The following is a 23,654-nucleotide window of genomic DNA, read 5'->3' as shown; positions in this document are numbered from 1 at the left end:
GTGGCTTGTTTTATGGCACAGAAGAATGATGGGCACAGAGCAAGCAGGACAGAACCATCCACAGGCTCCTGACTCAGCAGGCAGGTCACAAGTGTGTGACAGGGACATATTTTAGCTCAGCCCAACAGCAACCATCATTGCGTCTGGACCAGCACTATCCAGTTGTTGGGATGCAGGGTAGCAGAGTGATAACCCAGAGCTGCAGATGCGTCCCACTGCCTCACAAGACCTCCAGTTATGTCAGGGCTGGAAAATAACCCTGTGCTCTGTGGAAAGGTGCTGGATGCCTACATTCCACAAGTCACCTCCTGAAGTTTTTCCTCTTCCTGATGCGCAGCATTGCAGGTCCAGCCAGCTGTGCACAGATGAACCATCCACTCAGCCAAGGCTTGGCAGACCCGTCTCAGCCAGGCACAGCATGGCCAGACTTGTGCCACCCGTGCAGACTCATCATGCACTGGTACTGTCTGGCATCGGAAAATCAAACCCCCAAGAACTCGGCCTGAAGCTCTGCTACCTCCTCGCTCAGCTCTGAGCCACAGGGAGGAGCCCCTCCCTGTCCACACAGCAGGCACTGGCACCACCTCCTGCCCCATCGGTCCCAATTCACACCCATAGAGCAGCACTGGGAACATCGCCGCTGGTCCCTGCTCAGGTGTGGCCCTGGGCACCTGCAGAACACCGCCAACCTGCCCATGAGAGATGGGTTCCTGCTCCAGCATGGCATCGTAATTTTTAGGGCCCTGTGGGACTTCAACTGGCAACAACCTCTGCCCCTGCATCTGTGAGAAAAAGTACAGCCCAGATATTAGTCCTCTGATGAGGGATTTGATCTGAAAAAGAAAAGAGGATACTGCACTCACAGCCTCCTGCAGCTGTGAGCCCCAGTAAGCCGGGGGAGCAAAAGGTACTCCAAAAAGCACAACTCTTCACTGCCCAGAGTTCCTTCACCAGGATGCAAGGAAGTCATCTCTCACCTTGGGCCTGCCAGGACAGGAAGACATGCTGGGCCTTTAGCACAGACTTGGCTACATGGGTGAGACACGAGGGAGAGCAGCAGGAGCTCTGTGCTGGCTCAGGGTTCTCTCTGCACTTGCCCTGAGTCCAGCTGGCAGGACAGCAAGACAAGTTGGACAGACAGCCACAGCAAGGCAATGAAGTGGTTCTGCCACAAGCAGCAAGCCTCCCTGCAGCAGGATTTTGGCACTTGCAGTCCATGCTCCAACATGATCCCTCCTTCAAGCCTAGGTCAAAGCATGCATTGGGACCCAGCCTGTTCCGGACTGCTGAGAACCCCTGGAGCAGGCACAGCCCAGCACCAAGGGCACCCACCGACACTGCTTCTTTTTGAGGAAAAGCACAAACACATGGGATTGCCACAGCTAGGCTGCCATGGACACTGGTAAGAGGCAAAGCACCTAGCTGCCCTGCAGGGACCAGAGGAAATCAGGAAGCTGTGCCACTCCCATGTCACCGAGGCCATCATGCTCCCCCACCCAGGAATGTGATGGTCAAGGGAAACTTCTAAATGTGTGCTATACCCCACCTCGCCCATCAATCTCATCGCGGACACTTCATGTCATTTCCAGCCTCCCTGGCTGCCAGAGATGAGAGGAAAGAAGCACTGTCACAGAAAAGACAAAGCTGTCTTGAAAAGGCCATTTCCACAGCCAGGAGTGATCTCTTGGGGCCACGTATGGATACAGCTTCCTTCAACTCAATCCCCAGGCTGCTGGCAAGACCAAGCAGAGGAGAACAGGGACTTCCTGACTTCCCAGCATGAAGATTCAGTCTTGTCCTTCTGAATGGTGAAAGCCATGACAAAAAGCAAAGCCAATGGTGGAGAAGTGTCCCAATGCAGCCTCTCAGCCAAGACCTTAAGCCACTAGCAGCACCCTGACAAATCCCCTGGGACTTGCGTGAGGAATGCTTTCAAGTAGCTCCAATGTAAGGCCTCAACTTGGCACTGGTTTTCCCAGCCTGCATCCAGCTCCAGCAGGCCCAGCATACTTAGCAGCTCTTCTCAAGCTCCACATCTCCATTGTTTGTTTTGCTCCCTCCGAGAAGCCTGACGAAAAGGCCCTGCACCACAGCTCTGCCCTTTCTAGAAGTTGTTTCCCTGGTGCTGTGACAAGGTGAATGAACAGGGATGTTTGTATTCCAGCAACACTGCTGCTCTGCCCCCAATTCCCACACCGGAGGCAAGGATACAACCTGTCCAAACCAAAAAATCTGCAGACTTGTGCAAAGAACATTGTGTTTGCCTATCCTACACCAAGGCCAACTGCACAAGAAGGAAACAAACCTGTATTAGGGATTCTGATGGTCTTTCTTGCTTGATTATGAAAACTTAATAATGGCATTACTTATGCTGTGCCTTAAGAAACATGAGCCCATGACAAGACAAACCAGACTTGGAAGAGGCAGAGGTATTCTTACAACCACCTTCTCATCACACATTCCCTCTGACTCCTCTTCCAGTACATATTCCTGGCACTGTAAGACCAAGACCCTGTTCCTTCCCAGTTGAGGGTGCTGAGCTGTGGAAAAGGTGGATGAGGAGGGGATAGGCAGCAGAACTTGCTGCCCGTGCAGAAGGGACCCTCACCTCCCTCTTCTGGGGGACAGAATGTTCCTAGGGTAGGTGGCTTTCTTGTGGAGGATTTTAAGATATCCTGCTATTGCAAAGAGAACCTTGGAAACAGCACTCTGAAAGTCCCAGTGCTGATGCTAGGAGAAACAGGGGAAGAGGAGTAAGGAGGCTGGTCTGCATGGACAGCAGGGCTGGAGACAGCAGAGCCTGCTCACAATACTGACCTGCAGTGAGCTGAAATGCTGCAGACCAGCACACAGGCTCCCAGAAAGATTGCCTTCTTCAGGCTTCGCCCTCCACCAAGCCCTCTCTTACCCATTACCTTGGAGCTCCAGCAAACCTCAGCATGGCTGCAGTGGCTCAGAGTACACTTCCAAAATGCTGCATTCAGCCCCAGGCTGGTTTCACAGTCCCCAAGGGAATGTGTCCATCCTTTGCAGAATTTTCCACTGTGAGAAAGGATAACTTGGCCATCATTTCCCCTGAAGAGAGTTCATATTGCTTCCTAACAGGATTGCAAGAGCTCTGGAAGTGTCTGGAGCTGTGAGGCAAGTGCTGTTTGCTGTCCTTGTCCAAGGACAGCAAGGGAGAAGCGGAATCAGCACTGGGCTGGGCAGCCCCAGGAAGCACAGCTGAGAAACATCATGGGAGCAAGAGCATGGGCAGAGGAGCTTTCCTCAGGAGGCTCCAGAGATGGTCAATGGCAGCAGTGTCTTACCCCGCTGTAAGAAGCTGCCATTTCCCTAGCTGGTTGACCCTTTTGTGCTGCTTGGGGAGGCCAAAGGCTGATATCTGGAGAAGTCGGCTCCAAGCCACTGTGAGAGCTGGAAGAGCAGCAGCAAGCTGTGGGGCAGTGAGGGAGGGGTGGCATGGCATGGAGACAGAGGGAACAGGCAGCAAGGTTTGGAGAGCGTCTCTGTTCTCAAGGCTGCTGAGGATTTGGCAGCATTGAGATGTGGCAGGGGGGCACAAGAAATTCAGCAGTACTGAGAGAAGGAACAAGAGAGGAAAGGTGGTAAAAACCAGTTTACTAAAAGAAAAAACCTTGACCACAAAGTCTAACTAAAAAAAGAATGAAATCCCTTCCCCCAGATCTTTGTGACATGACCTTGCAGGAGGCCCCTCTTGGGGACTACACTGGTCTCTGCTGGCCTCTCCATCTATCACAGGAAGACAAATATGAAGGAAAGAGAAACACTATTTTTGGGCTGGCATTAAGAGACAAAAGTGAAACTGTCTTGGGTGCAGATGCTACCAACAGCACTTAAATTGTTCACCCTCTGTTTATGCAGCTCCACCTCTCCGAAGCAGAGGAGGACATGTTTGAAGTTGTCTTTGGAGAACAACACAGACAACAGAGCTGAGAAGTTCAGTGTGCTCATGCTGTTAGTATACCAGACATCCCAGCAACGGCATTAGATCCCACTTAAGAGCATTTGCTTCTGGTTCAGCTCTTTGCTCCCCATTTTACAAGCTAGCAAAAGGCAAGAAATCTCTCCTTGGGTGTCAGGCTCAACTAGCAAAATCAAACTCTGCATTATAACCATTTACACAACCCTCACTCACACAGCAGAGAGGACACATGATAGATGCACAAGGAAACAGTGCCCAGTCTCCTGCTTCCAAGAAAACACATTTTGCAGACAAATGCTGTCAGCTTATTGGTGTGAGCCCGGTAATCTGAAAGAGCACTGCATATTCAAGCAGCATGTTAGCTCCCAAGCAAGCTGCCACTCATGCCTTTCTCAGCATTTGTCCTTCAATTCATTGCAGGTGCAACATGCCCCAAGATTGCTGCAGAAACCTGAGCTAGGGATTCCTACTTCCCCTCCTTGCAGGAGACTCAGCAGTGATGGTGATGCTGCCCTGGAAGGCAAGGAAAGGTACAGCAAACCCCGGCACACATTGCATCACCCCCCTTCCCTCTACAGAAGGAGACCTGTTTGGGGTCTTCCTTACTGAGAGAGCTGAAGAATTGAGGGATGGGTCAAAACTGGCATAGCTCTTCCCTCAAGGTGCAGCAACTCCCCATACCAAGGCAGAGGAGGCCATGTTCCCTCCACGAGCTGGTGTCCTGGTTGCAGACAGAGCCAGCGCCTAGTGCTGCTGTTTTTATGCACCGTGCAGATCATGGCTGACGGTTTCAGAAAGGAAAGCCAAGCATCCCACCTGAAGCACGCCATTTTGCCTCTCTCGCCAGTGGAGGGACTGTCAGCATGAGCATCAACCCCTGCTGCGACTTGATCCCTTTGCTTCCCCACCACATCCCCTCCTGTTTTCTTGGTATACAACTATGGAACACAGTGTTGAAAGGAACAAACGGTAAAAATGCAAATAAATCGATCACAGTACTGAACCAAGAGCATTGGCAAGGATGCCAGTGGCAGGGAACAGTTGTTGGGGGTTAGGTGTCCTTCTTTTAGTTCTCGCTCAACTATGGAATTTATACCCATTAGTTGCGGGGGCGGGGCGGGCAGGCCGAGGCAGAGGACCTGACTGCAGTTACTTGGTGGGTGCTTGAGAAACACGGAGTTCGGCTGGGCCCAGGAGGGAAGGGAGGGCAGGAAAAAGGGAGGGCGGGTGTAGCTAAGTGCTGGCTGGCTTCTTCAGCTTCAGAAAAGGACACGTTGCTGAGAGCTGTTACTGCAGAGAGAAGGGAATTTGCCATCACCCAAACGGAGCTGCTGCTTCTTCTTCTTCCTTTGTTGGTGGGCCTCGCACCTCCTGTCCTGCTGCGACATGGCAGTGCCAGCCACTGCCGCGGAACTGCTGTTCCACCTCATCCACCAGCCCGGGATCTCAGCTCGTCCCTGCTGTTCCACCTCATCCACCAGCCCGGGATCTCAGCTCATCCCTGCTGTTCCAGCTGAGTGTTCCTCAGAGCCCTGCAGGAGCACCTGGACTGCCCGCCCAAGGGGGTTTGTGAAGCAAAGCCTCTCCTCCATCCCGTCCCATCCCGGCCGAGAAGGCTGTCAAGGGGTCCCTGGTTCTGTTTTCTTGCTAATGCTGTAGTTATTGTTGTTTGTTTGCCTGGTTATACTAGTACAGAACTGTTATTCCTATCCCCATATCTCTGCCTGAGAGCCCCTTGATTTCAAAATTATAATAATTCGGAGGGAAGGGGTCTACATTTTCATTCCAACAGAGGCTCCTGCCCTCCCTAGCAGACACCTGTCTTCCAAAACCGAGACAACAGTCCAGCAGTGGGAGTGACCCCAACCCTGCTGAGCCTGTCAAGCTGAGCAGAAAGGAGCCCTGCCAAAGCCAGCCGAACCGAGCCAAAAGGAACACATTTGAGCAGCAGGACAAAAAAGCAGCAGTGACCTGCAGCGTTGACCTCTAGTGCGGCAGAGCGGTAGAAACGGTGGCACTTTTGTGGAACTGAGCCCAGCAGAGCAGCTGTGTGACCCTACTTGGACGATCCAGCTTTCAGGGGGTTTGTCACTGGTTTTGGCAGTTTCTGGCTGAGAGTAGCAAACATTAGTCACAGACATTCTCCCACCATCATGCCTTTGCTCCCAGGGGCCCCATGGGCAGTACACAAATGGCTGCCACACTGCCTTTGTCTGGGAAAGTCATGTGGCTTATAAGGAGCATCTGCCATCTTGGTTTTGTTCCCAATGGTGAACAGCTTTTTGTGGGCAAAGCACCTCCTCTTTTTGTATACTATTGCTATTAACATTGCTGTTGTTATTGTGTATGTCTTATTCCACTTTGTAGTTTCAGTACTTTCAGCTTTGTGCTTTCAGTAAATTGTTAATTCAACCCATAATCTCTGATTTTGTCTCTCCCTTATGGGAAACAGTGCTTATATGAAGGGGAGTGGCTTATCTGGAGTTTAATTCCAGCTGGTGTTAAAATCAGCAGAGTCAGGAGTACTTTGAACTCTGTGAAGCTCAGGGTATCTTGCACCTTATCAAGGGCTCTTACACTCACTTCTCTGGAAATATGTAATGTAGTTTTAATGGTGCCCATCCTGGCTACCCTGGAGTGGCAGGCTCTAGACAGACAAGGAAGTCACCTGTCTCATGTCAAATCCCATGTGTAACTCAGTTGTTGTCTTTGGGAGTGACCTAAGGGCACTGGGAACTACTCAGGTACAGCTTAAGACATTTACTGGATTTCTCCTGGCAGGATCATTCTCTGGATGGATATGAAGCTCAGAGGGGCTGCTTCTACGGCAGGAGGCACAGGGAGCATCACAAGCACCAGTAAAGTGCTGGGCTCCTTCTGGTGCATTTTATGTGCATCACCAGTGTCTTGCAGCCATTAAGATATGCACTGAATACAGGAGCGTGTTGCAGGGAGCAGCAGACATGTGATAAGTCTCACTTCAGGGTGCATATACTTTCCAGAATTGCCATCCTATGTGGTTTTCTCTAACTTGGTTTTTTTTTTTTATTTTTCCAACCTTATCTGCACCAGGCACACAGAGAGGCAGCCTTGATCAAAAAATCAAGGTGCTAGCAACTTGCTGCACTGCCCAGACCAGGACAAGGCATCCCAGCATAGATGGCAGGAGAGTCAGGCTCACCCAAGCACAGCTCTAGCCCTAATGTCAGTTCTCAGTATGACCCAACTTTGCTTGCTGCATGGCCTCCTCAGCTGCCAGTACCAAATCCTCCAGGGCAGGATGATGCCCAGACAGAGCAGGAGGGAAGCGGAGCAGCCCCAGACAATATCCCAGGCAGAGGGGCCAACCAGACAGAGACTGGGGAAGGGATACTTTTATGCAATTGAAGCTGAAATAATGGTTTCAATACAGTAAAAAATCCCTGATTGATGTCAGACTAGTTTGAGTGTGAAAAAGAAAAAAATCTCTTAGTCAAACAAAATAGCATCTTGTTATTGGTCTGTTATTTCAGGCTTGATGTGACCAAATAACTGTGCCCAGGAGCTCTGTTCCTGCTGCCCCACTGCCTGCCCGGGCTGAAGCTGCAAGATATCAGCAGCTGAGCAAGTAGGTGTGATAGATTGGCATTTAAGAAAACAAAGAGAAACACCTAAAGAAGTTAAACCTGCTGGAGGCTGAGGGGAGTTTCTCTCCTGGCCAACAGCTGGCCATTTCTAAGAATTGACAGCAGTTTTGACCATTGAAAAGTGAGATCAACCTGTGAACACCACCTTAAGACCGAAGCCTGGGAATTTCTAGCTGTCTCTTGGTTTCCTGGCTGTGAAAGGTAACAGAGCTCCAGCTGGCTTCCCGTTCCCCTGCCCGAGCTGGGCTGGGCCTGCCGCGGCTCCCGGCCGGGAGATGGGGCCTGCGGGGCTTGCCCCGGGCTCTGGCCGGGCCAGGCCGGTCCCTGGCTCGGCTGCAGTTTTTGCTGGGACTGAATTCACCACAGACTGCCGAGTAAAGAAAGAAAAAAAGCTCTTGACCTGCGGCGGGCTGAGACAGTGACCACACTCTCCAGAGCAGCCATGAAGAATCTTCCATCGCAGACAGCTCCAGCCGCTGCTCCGGCAGAGATCACAGAACCATCTACAAAGGCTGGGCAAGATTTGAACCCTTTCACTACCCAGATGAGACTTGCAGATTAATCCTTTTTTCCAGAGAGAGAAAGAGAGAGTAATCAACATGTAAAGAGACTTTATAAACTATCAGAAACAGTGAAGAAAAGAAGCTTCAGAAGGTAGAGAATAAGGAAATTCTTTAATACGCTGAAAATATTTTTCTGTTTAAACTATAGAGATGGACAATAGTGTTCTGAAAAAAACTCCTTTAATTCATGACAGACTATATTGGGAGGAATGGAGTAGTTCAAAGTGTAGATTTTGAGCAAAAAGTGAAGTAGTTGTGATACAGTGAGGCGCTGGAACAGAGGGGAGAGAAGTAATAGTTGAAGATTTGTAGCTTTGTAGAGGCAAAGAGAAAACTTCTGTTTCCAGAGAGGCTCACAAAAACAGATGAAGAGAACTTTTGCCTTTGAATAACTCATCCTTAAAAATGACATCCCTAGACTCATTTGACCCATACACACCTCAGAGTGATGTGAAATGGGAGGAGAGAACTGATGGCAGATTTTCGGGCAGCTGGCATCAGAGAAGTAAGAAGCTATGAAGAAAATTCGTTTTCTTGTGAGAAAACTCTATAGATTAGCAGAAAAAGACTTCTGTTTCTCTACAAAGACTGATGAGAAGACTCTAACAAGAATTGAGACTGTTTTAAACACCAAAGTTTTTTTGTCTTTATGTTGTCATGTGAACAAGGGAATGGTTGGGTAGTGGGGGAGAAAAGGATTTTCTGAAAGTTTTATTCTGGTTTTCTTATTCTTGTAGTTTTGTTAATAAACTTTCTTTATTCCTTTTAAATTTTAAGCCTGTTTTGCTCTTGTTCTAATCCATATCTCACAGCAAGAAGTAAGTAAGCTTTCTAGCAATTTTTTAGTTACTGCTTTAAAACCACAACAGTAGCAAAGGAAGGAGCCAGATCAGGTGGGCTCACTTGTACCCCACAGCAGCCTGACCCCTTGCACAGGATCTATGCCATCCCAACAAACCCTGATGCAAATTTTTTTAGGGAGTTCTCATCACTGCAAGACACTCCTGCCTGTCCCCTCTCCTTCTGTTTTAGCACCCAGAGCAAAGATTATCCTTTGATGTGTATTTTAAGGGTATTTCACACAAAGATGGCCTGGCCCAAGCTGGGGACATTCAGGCAGTACTGACTGCAGACAGCTGTACCCCAAGAAGAGGAGGGCACATGGCAGTGATTGGTGGCCTGGCAGTACTTCGCCCCAGTGCTGCACTCTCCTGGGGCAGCACAGCACCCTCCTGGGGAAGCATGGTTCCCAAGCTACCTGACAGGGCCTGCCTGGCAGCTAAATTCACCCATTAGATATAAACAGAGAAAGCTGAAGCTCTCCCCCTACCTGGCAGGATCTTTCCTCTTCTCCACCGCACTGTCCCACTTGCCCTTATCCATCTCCTGAACGACGGCCATTTGGATGACGGTGCTTCTGCCACCGCTGCCTCGGTGCTCCTGGCCACAGCAGTCAGGCTGGGAGCTGCCCTTCATGGCCTGGAGCTGTGCCAAGGGCACAATGTCACAGCCCTGGGGCCGGTGCCACACTGTCTGCCGTGTGATGGCATTGTAGTAGTAGAAGCGGTTGTTGTTCTGGTCAAAGAGTTCCCACCACTGCTTCTGGTCTGACTGGCGCACCTTCAGGTTGGGAGGGGGCTCCCAGCTGCACTCCCCAGTGGTCAGGTTCACATACATCCGCTCCTGGGAGCGGGGCTCGATGATCTCCACCCAGTCTGAGCTGCAGGGACACAAAGAGCCACATTAATCTGGGCCAGAAGCCCAAAGCAAACATCTTGTCTGTCCTATAGAGCCACTGCCACTAGGCCAGGCAGCCTGCCTGCAGATCAAAGCATTGCTTGGGGCTACTGAGCAATCTAATGATCTTAGGAGAAGCCAGGACAAGGGCTTGAGTTGGGCTGAGACAAAAGACCAGTTCTTTGGCTCGGGGAAGGGGAGGTCACCCCCACTAGCCTGGCGCCCTCACTCCCCACTCACCAGCACAGAACTAACACAAAGGGTTAGTTAGCATCTGCTGATGCTGGGATGATTCACATCAAGGGCTGGCCCGGTTGCAGGAGCATCAGTGCCTGGGAGATGTGCAAGGGACTTGACTTTCAGGAGCAGGGAGTATCTGCAGAGCAGGATCTGCTCCTTTTGAGAGCTGCACATTCCACCTGGGGAGACCAGACCTCTGGGTCCCATGGACCCTGCTCAGAGTCCACAGCTATCTGTCCAAAAGGTATATGTGGGGAATAAGTGGTGGATAAGACTATCTCCATTGCAGGCTCTTCCCCCTCCCCCTTGGCTGATGGAACAGAGCCTTCAGCAGGGTATAAGGTGACCCAATGGACAGGCCCTACTGCTGATCCACAACCCTTTTGCAGCCCTAGAAAACCCCTTGATCCCCAGGGTCCTTTACTAGCACCCATGACAGCCCAGTCAGTGAGAGCAAGGCAGGCAGTGCTGTAGTACTGGTTTTCAGGCAGATTAGCACAGGGGTTTTGATGAAGAGGTGTTGGGTTGCATAGCCATCATACATGGCACATCAACCTTATCACTGACACACCAAGCCTTAAAAAGCTGGCTTGAGGAGCTTAGCAAAGCCAAAGCCTCCCCAATGCAGTAACCCAAACCATTTTGGATAGCCCAGGCAAATGAAGGAAGGGAGTGCAAACCCAGCAAGGTTTCCCTCTACAAAGGAGAGATACAGCCTAAAGCGATCCTGAGCCCAGTTGTATGCTCAGCATGCTGAAAAACAACATGCGCCCCTCAGCTCCTGCTCCCACCTCCCAAAGCCAACATCCCAATGTTGGTGGAAGCTGCAGGAAGGAGGGCCTAGTTAACCAAAGCTATTTTTGTTATTAATAAAAGCAATATGAAGAGGACAGGTCCAAGGCACCCCTTGAAACCTGTTCCTTCCCAGGAGCTCACTCTGACACAACCTCCAGCTGCTTTCCAGCGAGGGCATGACAGCAGAAGCCATTCCCACAGCAGAAGCAGGAGAAGGGAGATCCCACTGCGTCCCTCTCACACTCTGAGCTACCAGACTGCAGGTCCTCAGAAGGGTCAGAAGTGATGGTGGAAGCACTGCAGTGCTCAAAATGGCAGCCTGGGCTCCTGTGCCCAGCCCTGCTGGTATGGGTATGGGAGAGGAGGCAGTTCCTGGCATGGCAGTCCGGTCTTTGGCTCTGCCCTGGCTTTCCGAGGAAGGTCAGCATGTCTCCTACCACCAGGCAAATCTAGGTGAGGGTTTAATTGCCCACTGCACTTCTCTGCTAGGAAAACTGTGGGCTTGATTGACAGCAATCAATGCTGAGCAGTCTGGCATGCACCCATAAAAAGCAGGCCATTCCTCAACTCCCTGAGGATTCAAAATTGATAGGTACTATGTCAAGTCAACACAAAGTAAATGTAAACTGTCTCTGAAAAGGTGCAATTCCCCTGCCACAATACCGAGCACAGACACTATGCAATGCTGACCTCCAAGCATTCTCATGGAGGGCTGATGGTCAGGCTACCACAGACAGGCTGGTTGGGAAAGCTGATCTGGGTGAAGGCCCTTTCTTTTGTGTCATAAATCAGTTTTCAGTCAGATGTGCTTACCCACCCCAGACTACCACCATCACAACTGTTCACACTGACAAACAAGGAGCTGGGAACAGAGCACACCACCTTTGCCCATGGCACCAGTTCCTGATGGTCTCCCACCACCACCAGACAAGGCATTGCTAAGAGTGTGCTTACAAATAGATCCCACTTAGAAAACCCAATATTCAGAAAACATCTGGGGTTTGTGGTTTGCTGGTTTTGAGTCAAAACAACTTCAGTTCCTCTATTTGATTTAAGGTTGTGCTGGTTTTGCATTAACTGATACTTGGTGAGGAGCAAATAAGCCACTCAGGGAAATGATATTTCTGAGAAACTGCTAAGAGCTTCCTCTGTGCCTGGAAAAAAACAATAGCTCTGAGAACCAACAACCATTTAGAAGATCTGTCTCCCTCTGTGAATTTTACATTTTAAAGACAGGCAAGCCCGGGAAATTTCTCTCTTGCTTCCAGCTTTGAAGAGGTACCTGGGTGTCGGTTGGGCCAGCCCTGCTCCACCATAGCCTGTGCGGCCTGGCAGAGCCAGGCAGACCCCAACGGTGGCCAGGCTGGGGATGGGAGGCTGTGGGGCCCTCGCTGCTAACATCTTGCTGACACTAAGCCCAAGCTGGGGTCTGCTGGGCCCTGGGAGCGGCTCCAGGGCAAGCCAGGCCCCCTGTGCCGTGGCCCCAGCAGCTGCCGGGCAGAGGGAGGGGGGGCCCCGTGTGGCCTGAAATCCAACACCGTGACTGCTGCGGCCACTGCCAGCAGAAACCATCATGACCATCTGCAGGCCTGAGAGATATTAACTCTCCCAGTGCACAGATGAGACCTACAGACCTTGATCTTGGGCGAGAGAAAAGCACAGTGAGGACATGTAGAGGACAACATGAAGACATCAAGGTTAGTAAAGGAGGAGTCAAGTCCCAGACAGAAGGAGAATGAGGAGACGCCCTCATTCTTCTGGTAAGGCCATGGAGATGGATTATGGTACACTAAAATATCCCCTTTAATTCATGAGAAAGTATGGGGGGATGAAGTGTTCAAAGTGTTGATGTGAGAAGAGGCATTTATAATGAAGCAAAACAGATGTTGAAGTAGCTGTGATCCCATGAGAAGCTTGAAGAGAGAGAGAAATAAGAGTGATGAAGACCCTTTGTCCCCAGGGAAAGTAGATCTCTGTTACCAGAGATGATCACAGATATAGATGAACAGAACCTCTGCTTTTGAACAGCTCATCCTTAAAATAATACCCCATAAGCTGACATGGCCCATGAACTCAGCTGTGGGAAGGCTGTGAAAATGGGAGGAGCTTCACGATTGAAGATTTTTTTTTCCCCGGGGCAGCTGCTATTTGTGGAAATTAAAAGCCACGAGAGAACTGTTTCTTGTGGAGAAGTCTCCATGGCATGGTAAAAGAAAAATTCTCCCTACAAGAACTGATGAAAGACTATTGTTGAGGTGGTAACTGATTGAAAATCCCAGATTTTGTCTCTTCATTGTCAGCTGGGAAAGAAAAGAAGTTGGGCTTGGGGAGGAGAAGTGTTCTGAAGGTTTTATTTTGATTCTTATTATTCTTCTAGTTCTGTTAATAAAGGTTTTTTTTATACCTTTTAAGTATTGAGCCTGCTTTTTCCTTCTCCTAATTCATACCTCACAGTAGGAAATGAGTAAATAATTCTAAGTAGGTGCACAGGTGATTTTCTCTTGCGCTAAACCCACTACATTATTTGGTGCGTTGGCCAGGAAACTCAAATTAGCAAACCTAAACCACTACAAAGGTGAACACAACAGCCTCACCAGCACCCCATGTCCCAGCTCACATTGAGAGTTGCAGAACCAACCCTGTTCTTCCCTTGCAGTTGCAATGTCAAACTGCATACAAGCAAAAAAAAAGGAATTCAAAGACATCAGCAGAGGAAACAAGCATAAACAGGGTATAAAAGGGAAAACCAAGAGCAGCAGCAGAGCCCAGCAGTTCTGGGAGCAGAGCACAACAAGCAGGTTTATGGAGAGAGAAACTACAAAGTGTGGGTCGGACAAGGAACTAGCATGGAGGATTCAAGGGAGAGCTCCAAGAACGCAAGGGGAGTGGTGTCTGAGAGCACCCCAACTCTTCACAAGGATAGACAGACAACAGGAAAAGGGGTAGAGAGAGCTGAGAGGGATACTTAGACCCAAGTGGCTCACTGGCAGCTTCAGAGTGTGGGGAGAGGCTGCCACCCACGCAGGAATGTGAGAGCTTCACCCAAATGTGGGGGCATGGCCTGCCACTCTTGGGGCAGAGCAGGTGTTGGAAGGGCTGGAAGAGGAAAGCAGTACAAAAACACACGCAAATATGAGCCTGGGAGAAAGACCAGAGACAGTTCTGGAGGTTTTGCCTGGCAAGGAAGAAAAAATACACAACACCTTCCAAGACCCTGAGTAATCATGAGTCACTTGAGCCATCAGCCTTAATGCTCAAGAGTGCACTGTGTTTGATCTGTTTTGCTAGCAAATAGGTTAGCAAAGCTTCAGAACACCAATGGTTGTACCCATGCTGCTGCACCTCAGCAGAGAGGTCAGCTACTTTCTGGTAAGTGCAAACTACTGAAAATAAATTCTTCTCATAGCACTTGGTCATAACTCAGTGTATGTTGCTAACTAAAGTTTTCCATTTTAACAAGCTTACATTCAGCTTTGTGTGCAAAGACACTTTAGTGGATGACTTGGGTGGGTGACCTCTTTGCTCCCTTTAAAATTAAGGGGCTGAGGATGACTGAGGTAGAGCTTAACCAGGTAAAAAAATCTGCACAAAATACACTGAAATACTAAAGAGTTTGGTACAATCACACAGAAATAAGAAAAGCAAGGACCACATCCCTGGAGCAGGGCCAGCCTCAGGCTGCCACAGAAACCTCAAACATAACATGAGGAACTCTGGAAAGACATCATAAACCAGAATTGCAGAGGTAAGACCATAACTTGGACACAGAAAAAAATATTAATTCATATTCCACTTTACAAGGTTAAAGAAGTTTCCTGGGGATAGTTTAAATAATGCTTTTCCCTGTCCTTTCAGGGATGCAGCAGCCACAGAGTGTGCGCCCACTCCCACTAGCACTGCAGCGCCTGCTCCCACCAGCAGGATCACAGCAATGGATTTAGTTCATCTCAGTTCCTGGGACTCAGCATCCCCAAAACAGAACTTGCCTGCAGGCCCCAGTTTGCAGCTGGCATTGTCAAAGCAGACACGATACAAAGCAGATCCTTAAGAAACTTCACCCCAGTCTTTTTATTGCACCCATAACTGGCATCTTTGAATTCTTCTCATTCCACAATGCACCTCATCTTATTATCCATCATCACACTACCTTTTAAGTCCACTGGTGGAAGCACTGATTTGAGACAGCACCCCCAAAAATCCACAATACAAGTAAATCCTAAACTGGGATGGCAGGCCAGCTGTCAGCACCACTACAGCACCCAGCACACTTGGTCCTCCTCACAGCATGGCCAGCAGACTCCAACTCCTCCTTGACCAACTAACCCACTCTTCTATAACTCCCATCCTTACTGCACACAGCTGTGAAGACAAGGCTGTTCCCACTGGTAATTAACACAGCTGCGATTTATCAGGGGCAAGACTACCTTCAGCACTATCCACTATCTCTATTCTTCTCCTCCAACATGCAGTCCCATATCAAACCCTCCACTGCCCAAGCACAGGACAGGCAGCCTGCTGGCATCACAATGACTCCAGGGAGCTAAGAGAATCACCAGAGCCTGCAAGATGGAGGGATTTCAACAAAATCCCCACTTGCTTCTAAAAGCAACCCACATTCCCAATGTGCATCCTCCTCTACTGTCAGAAATTCCAGGAGCTTCCTGTGTGTCCTGAGTAATACTTTCCAGATCTTGTATCTGGGAAACAGGACACCGCTCCAGCTGCTCACTCCAGCAAACAAAGCCCCCCAACTGGGAAGGCTTGTGCCTCGAGCATGCTGATGTTTTGGTGGAGTGGCAAGGCCACAGCAGGGTTCAGCCCCCAAGCAGCAGGGTGCGGTGAATAGAATGCTGCACCAGGCCGTTTTTTTTTTAAGTGTTGTAATAGATAGTACAGGTAAGAGCCAAGCTGCTGTGCGCTCTCTCCTGCAGCCCCAAGGACACAGGGGATGGACATGTACAAATTTTGCTCCTTCAAAACCAGCTTGAGTTCTTCCTGGCTGCCACTCCTGCTTGGCAAAGCATTGGAATAAAAAATAATAGCAATAATTTTTAAGAAATGGTGTTTCATCCTGAAAGGGCATCTGCAAGCATCTCCTGACTAGAACTTTGTCACAAATGCTTAGTAGAAGGTCTAGGAGGGAATAAAATTTTTTTAACTACAGAGAATTGAGCAGGACCAGAAATGGAAAGGACCAGGTACAGGGGAAGAGTCACTTGCAAGAAGAGCTGAGGAAGCCAAGAAGTAAAACAGTCACTCCCTCACAGGAGAGCTAGTTTTCCTGCTACCATTCTCCAAGTGACAACACAGTCAAGGCAGTCAAGCACAGTCCTGGGACACCACAAGTTCTTTTCAAAGCTGTAAAAAGGTAGGAATAGTAGAGATGTTTTCTTACCCAGAGCTGTCAGCTCAAGATCAGCTTGATGTGACCTCTAGCCCCACCTGTGGAAGCTGCCCAGCACCAGCTTGAGGAGGGAAACATCTACTAAGGGGAAGAGAGCACTAAGGATAGCATGGGAATCAACTGCCTCAGGGAGCTTCACACCAGGCTGTCAACAAACCCCTGTGCATGGCTACAAGGAGACCTCTTATGACTTGGTCTCCCATTTCACTTCTATGCTCTGTAATTTTTGGATTTTCGTGCTTCAAGCCAAGATCCCGCCTCCTTCGCTCACTTTCCTTCTATGGGATGAGCCCTGCAGAGAGTTGCAGTACTAAGTTCTTCTTGGCCAAACACAGCTCCATACCAAGTGGAATTTTTCATTAATGCCCTCAATGGAGGCCTGCAGCATACTCAAAGCCAGGCCTAAGACAGAGATGACAGCTGTTGCCATCACCAGAGATCATCCAGCTGAGGATGTGCCAATGCCAAAACTAAGTGCCTTGTTAACAGCTCCTCCTTGAAGAGGAGGAATGCGGTTTGGCCACAGAGCAGAGTGAGGTACAATTCCCAGAGACTGGCCATGGTGTGACACCAGCCAAAGGCAGGGACGTGTGTGCAGGGTTGCTTACTGTAGCAAAAAGTGAGGTGATGGGGATAGGCATCTGAAATTATCTGCCCCACAGATAACAGAGATGGGTTTAAATCCTCTTTCATTTGCTGTTAATGGAGTAGAGGACAAAGGACCCATGAAAAGGAGAAGAAGCAGCTGTACTGGGAATGATGCCATATTCACCATCCTGAGTCCTCTAAAAGAAGGCCCTCTAAAAGCAGACCATGGCAAACCAGTTCAGGAATGGGGAGTGTGTACCATCCTAGAGGCTCTACTGCTGCTGACATTGCTGCTCTTCTGTGGGTCCAGGCTCCTGGCTGACTGAAGAACAGCTTGGGCTGTGTTCAAGAAATCAAACATCACCACAGATTTTTTTTTTTGTCAGACAATCACACTTGCCCCTTCACCTTCTGCAAAACAGGCAAAGCCACGTCAGAAAAATTCACTTAGTACAGACACTGAGAAACCAAGTGCAACCTCCAGGTGGCTCCGATTCACTCAGATTTGCATATCAAAGCCAGGGAAAGGCTGTAAAACTCATCTCTATCCTGGAGCTGCAGAGAGCCTCCAGAAGGTCTCTAGCATCAGCTCCTTATAGTAATCCTCCTTCAGCTGAGTTGGACAATTCAGGCTTTATTCACTGTCTTCTTGCAGCTGAGTCCATAACAGCTGTAATTTACATTTTAGGATGAAAAAAAGTATCCAAAACAAACATCTCCCTCGTACACACACACACACAAATATATATATATATATGCATATATATATATAATTAATGTATTTTGAATACACGTGTCCTTCTAACAAGAACTATAAAGGAACTAAAATAAATATGTCAGCCTGTTCACAAAACTCTCCTGCTTCTGAAAATAAGCACTATGCAAACAAACCAACCTCTGCTTTGCCAGAGACAGACCACACTGAAAATCCAGAACAAATGCTGATTGCTCAAAGCCTGAGCACATATTCTTAGCTTCAGCAAGAGCAGAACTGGGGCAGGCCTCTGAAAGCAAAGCCCAGTCTGGCAACACATTGCATAGAGAAGAGAGAATAACACCATAGTTTGGGTGGGTTAGGAGTACAAGAGACCCTGGAAAAGGTCTTATCATAAAAAGCATCTCATTACTTTTGTGTTTTTAATTAAAAAAACAACAACAAAAAACAACAAAACAAACATAACCTTGTGCTAGACCCCAAGCCTTCTGCTAGGTAGTATTTTCAAAGATGAAGATGTAAGATGGGAAACTTGGTGGCTTTCTGCTTGCTTGGACTCTGTTGGCTCTTGCCTCTTTCCTGGCTTTCCCAAACTTTCCCCCAGCCTAGGTACCAGCACTGTTGGCTCCATCTTGCTGCTGTTAGCCTCTTGATTCACCCCAAATCCAGAGCACAACAGACAGCCAATGGGTAGCTCATTCCTTGAAAGCAGGTTGGGGCAACACTGAAATTACCAGCAAATTTCCCCAAGATCCTGTCTCAGAAAGAAAGAAGTAAAAAACAAGGACTTTTAGGACACAGGTGAGATGTCCTGGGGTCTCTACAAAAGGAGAGAGGAGGGGCCATTCCACAATGATAATCAGCTTAAAATAAAGTTCAGCACACTCTCAAAGGCTTAAGGCCTGACAGCCCAAGAACAGTACCTGAGCCTTGGGTGGGATGGATGCATAAGATCTTAGAGACTAGTATGTCAGCAGGGAGAAAGGAGGGCAGCACAGATACTCCCACACCAACCTTCATGTTTCTTCATCATCCACTCTGGGCTAAGTGTTGCCCACCAGGTTTGGACTGATTTGGGTCCTGAAAGCACTCCCTGGAGCCACACAGAGAGCACCCCAAGGGGAGGGGAAGACAGAAGAACTTGAACTGCTGCTCATCCCCAACACATCCTTCACCCCCCTTAACAGGATGGGGGAATTCTACAACAGAGGGAAGACTAAGGGACAGAAAACATCCCTGTTTTCACAGCTTTGAGACAAAACACAAAGCACCTGCTGGATGGGCACTCTGAACAGGAGGAGATCACGTACTGGAGACATAGGCACCACGGGACTGCTCAAAACAACACTAAAGGAAATTGCACCTGAGGGCAGGAGGAGCAGTATAATAAACTCCTGTTAAAAAAATCTTGGTGATGCAGACCAGGCACAGCTCTTCACCAGAGAGCTATGTTAAGCACAGGCTCCTGCTGCAGCTCCTCTATCCGAGATGCAGAGGGCTACCTGCCACTTCCTTGGAGGCCAAGGGCCTCTCATTTCTCTGTCTCCAAATTGTCATTGAGCGTGAGCACCTTGGACTGTGTTAAGCTAGAGACAAGCTGTGGCCACTTCAGCCTCAGCAGAAGGCAGAAGACATGTCAAAAAGCACTCAGCATCAAGAAGCTTACAGGTGCTTCCCTCCACTCTTTGCAATGATCTACAGGCTGGCCAGGGACGCACATCTGGCAAGCAGCGTCTCCTGCCTATCTGTCCCCGGCAGCCCATTGGTTTCACATGCTGAGGAGCAAAATCATTTGTGGAGCTTGAGCCCCAGGCCACAGCAGAGAAGTGAGCTAGCTTCTGTGGGCCACAGGACCTGCCTTGACACCCTGTCCAGCCCCCAAGCTGCTGTCATGGCATACTATGGGTTTCTCTTGCTGCCATAGCTGGAGTTTTAATTTTGCAGGTCAGAGCACAAGCCCAAAACTCCAGTACTAAAACAGCCGCCCCTGCAAAAGCTCTGGTTTGCCCCAGACACAGTGGCACCTCCTAAGCTCAATGAAAGCTTCAGCAGAGTTATTTTTCCTTTTAAGGGGCTGAGCATTTAAGAACAAGTTGCAGAAGAAAAGAAAAAAAAAAAGGCAGTTTTCAGCCCCTCTCCTTACAAAATGTGCTGCATGCATCCACAGCTGCATCCAAATCACAGCTGCTGGAAAGCAGGCAGCTGTGGGGGGAAGCTTGGTGCCAGCAGGACGGTCCCTGCCTGCGGGACATGAGGTGCCCTGGCAGGGAGCTGGCCACCTACCTGTACAGCCTTAGGCTGCATCAATCCCAGGACACGTGGTCAGGTCTGCCGCTGGACTGGAACCAGGATTGGGACTGATACTAGCACCACTTCACCTGATGGTGACTGCATCCCACCTCAACATGCTCAGAACCAGACTTTATCCCCAATAGACAGGATTTACACAGGAAAACTTCAATTTTATCAATATCCTAGAGAGGAAATATTCCACAGTTGCTGAAGTGAAGGCATTACAGGACAACCTGCCAGTTCAGCAACAAATGATGACCATGGCTGGGATGCCTACCTTCCACCCCTGGTGCTCCCCCATGGCGGCATGTTGGGCTCAGCCCCAAGGAGGCAGCCTGATGCCTTCCCATCACCCCCATGGCGATGCCCATAGTTTCAGGGTGGATTTGTGCAGGCACACTGCAAGGATGGCTTGATGAGCATCACCATGGTCATCCCACCAAAGAGGGCAGCAGGACTCATGCAAGGTAATCACCAGATGCACAGTCACATCCTTCCAGGAGTATTAATCTCTGCAAACAGATACCCAAGATATATGCTTTCTCCATGTCTTCTTGGGACACACCAAGCTAAGACAAATGATGCCAGCTGAAGGAGATCTGAGCTTCATCCTCTTCTGAGAGTGTGTGCAGGCACCAAGTCATACAGGATCTGCCCATAATGGCACTCAAAGCAGCTAAGAGCCTCCTAGCATGAATGAAACTCTAAAATCAGGCCTAGGCTGTTTGTGATTTTTTTTTTAAAGGGCATGCATACAAACAACAGGAAAGGATGGAAATGAAACCCCTAAGTCTCCTGCCTTCTCAATGGGCCCCAGCACATCTTAGCACTACCTGCTGATTGAAACCCTGGTCAGTGACTAGAAAGCTGAACGTGGCTCCACAGACCTGTAAGACCCCCACGCCTCCTGGCAGCTACTGAACAGAAGTAAACTGGACCTAAGCAGGATGACATTTCCCAATGCTGACAAAGCTCCACCCTGGGTGAAGAGCATCATGCCCTTAAGATGCAGGAATGAGGTGCAGAAGTTGTACCTGCCAAAATGATGTAGGGGAAGAGCCTAGAGCCCTGGAGAAGTAGCATATATCAAGCTAGGCCAAAGCAAGTAATGTCACGTCAATGATAACAGGAAACGTCCTGTTTCAAGGACAGCAGCACCTGCTCACCTGCTGCCCTGTCACCCTATAATTACTGACAAAGGTCTTGACTTATCTAGCTTGCTGCCCAGCTGCTTCACGACTGAGATTTACTCTTTACCACCTCCTATGTCACCACTACCAATTTCAGGGATTCCTCCCAGCATTGCCAGGAAGCCCTTGCAGCCAGGGGCCCAGCACAGCAGCTGCTGCCTCTGATAGTTGATGCCAAGGAAAGCAGCCTGGGAATAGGAGGTTCCACAATCAGAAGCTGTTTTAGAAAAGCTGCACATAAACCCAGCAACTGCTCCAGTATCTTGGGAGCAACCCACAACCTGAATAGTGTGCAAGGAGCAGGACTCAGCAGTGACTGATCTTTATCATTTCCCAGATCATCCTGGGCTCAGTCACACAATGATAGGCACTGCACAGACATAAACACACTGCAGTGCAGCAGTCTCCCCATAAAGGAGGGCAAAAGAACAACAATTCTTGTGTCATCTTCACTGAAGGGTAGAGAGCCCATAGCAGCCAGAAGAGAACAAAATAAATAGCCAACTCCCAAGGCTCATTTGCATCACACACAGGGATGTTTTATTGCTGCAGAAGGGAACACTGAGCAATGACAAGAAAGCATTTACAGAGATTTCTGAGCAGTGTCAGAGGGTGAATAGAGGGAAGACAGGAAAAGAAAAGAAGCTTCCAGAACCAGTAAAGGGAAACCAATCAGCCAGGTCCTCAGAACCAAATGGCCATCACAGTGAAAGCAGGCAGGGTTGGGGACTTAAGAACCTCTCAAGACACCTACCTCTGATCTAAAATAACTCCACCAGACCATAAAAAAAATTACAATTTTAGCTTTTCTAAAGGCAGCACATGAACAGGCAGTGATGAGGAACAGAAGCAGACTGAGACGGTAATTACAGGGTGGAGAACCTGCTCTGCCAGGCCATGCACAACTGGACAGTGTCACCTCAGGTGCTAGCAGAGGAAGGCCTACAAACAGCCAGATCACAGAACATAATGCTTTCAAGAACCACACAGCAAAGTTACATATCTGAGGCAGCTACATTCCTAAAAGTGTGACATTAGCAAAATAATGGCCCTCTGTCTCTGTTCATTCAAAGGGCTGACAGTCATCTATGAGCTGAAAAACAGGGCCCCTTGAAAACTCATGCACAACACAGCCACGGACAGTAAGAGACCAAGTAATTTCCCAGATAGCAGAGTCCAGAAAACACTGTGGGCTAAAAGCACAAAACAAATATAACAGTGTTTCATCACCACTTTTTTAGGCTGATTCGTTCTTCAGCAAATCCCTCCAGCTGCAGCTGTCTCTTGACAACTCCATTGAAAAAATCATGAAGGAACAAATGCAGTGAAGCTCTTGAAAGTATTAGCTGTCCAAGCTTGTTATGTGTGACTCAACTTAACCACTGCAGTGCTGGGTTGGCAGAGGAATTTGGTTGCAAATCAAAGACAAAGAATAGGAGCAGGTTGGCAGCAGGTCAAAGAAATAACTGTCTGCAAACAAAAAACTCTCTGCCGTACTGTGAGCTGTCATGAGGAAGCTCATCCCAACAGGACTTGTGCAGAGGAGCCACTTCAGTGTCATCATTTTCTCCAGCCCAAAGCACACAAATTTCCTCTGGCAAAGAAAGAGAGGTAGTAAGTAAGTAGTTGAAAACGTCAGGCAGAAAGTTCATAAACTCTTTATCAAACAATAAGGTAGAAGAATTAGTATCTCATGGAAAAGAGGTCCTTTCACTTGTTTTGCCTACAGTAATTGCTGAATGACAAGCACATCAGACACAACAGAGTCAGGATGTTGCAAAGCCAATGCACTGGACCCATAGCATTGGCCCCTCCTGCACACCTGCCCCACAGAGAAGCACATGGGTCCCTGCTGTATGCACAGCTCCAGCTCTGGCAAGCTCACCTACCCCTGAGTGAATTCTCAGTTTGGGATGAAAAACACAGCCCATGTTTGACTATTTTCTATTGTTTTTTATTCCGACGTAATAAACCATGAAAAAAGCTTCCTCCAAAAGGAAAGGCATGCTTAATTGTTGCCCCAAACTGACATTCTTTTCCTGATTGTCTCTACAACATTACAGTATGAGCAAGAGTCACATCTGCCAAGCTGTATTTCAGCCTCTGCTTTGTCTGCTACACACTTGCATCTGCAAGACCAGCAGAGACTACAGTAACACCCTGAACTCCAAGTAAATCAAAGTACTAGTTATGTATAGTTCCAGTGCTTTGTCATTAACAAGCTCTGGCTTGATTTAATGAGAAACAAAGACTGAGGTACTTGACCTCGCCTTAAAATGGAGTCACAGATTTTTTAGAACTGAACATCTCTTCAATCTCACAGATGTAAGACCTCACAAAACAAAACACAATTAGTTAAAGCCCCAAATTTGCCTTTGCTCTCACCATGTCATAGAAACAAAGGTGGGATTAACCAGGGGAGACCTCATTGTCATCTCCAACACACCCACAAAAGGAAGTGGAGGGGAAAATACCAATCTCTTCATTCTTGCGGCCAGTGACAGGACTTGAGGAAACAGCATGAAGCTGAGTTGGAGGAGGTTTAGGTTGGATATCAG

The 23,654-nt window shown here is 48.7% G+C and overlaps 1 protein-coding gene across 5 annotated transcripts in view; it reads right to left on the bottom strand.

Annotated features, from left to right (window-relative positions):
* LOC102103702 (rho GTPase-activating protein 39-like) overlaps positions 1-23,654 on the bottom strand; it is a 68,575-nt gene that overhangs the window by 24,449 nt on the left and 20,472 nt on the right. For 3 of the 5 annotated variants that reach the window (XM_014260804.2, XM_014260803.2, XM_088064616.1), the window contains exon 2: positions 9,466-9,855. In XM_014260804.2, the coding sequence (XP_014116279.1) occupies positions 9,466-9,855 (390 nt within the window). Of the gene's footprint in view, positions 1-9,465; positions 9,856-15,054; positions 15,199-22,329; positions 22,481-23,654 lie in introns of those variants that run through there. The other 2 variants (XM_088064615.1, XM_088064614.1) reach the window with 2 other exon arrangements.

Source organism: Pseudopodoces humilis, chromosome 19, assembly GCF_049639895.1.
Source record: "Pseudopodoces humilis isolate 2021_Gansu_Grassland_sample_001 chromosome 19, ASM4963989v1, whole genome shotgun sequence".
In the NCBI taxonomy this organism is placed as follows: domain Eukaryota; kingdom Metazoa; phylum Chordata; class Aves; order Passeriformes; family Paridae; genus Pseudopodoces; species Pseudopodoces humilis.
The sequence above is the reverse complement of the archived record's forward strand: the minus strand, read 5'-3'. Positions and strand labels throughout refer to the sequence as shown.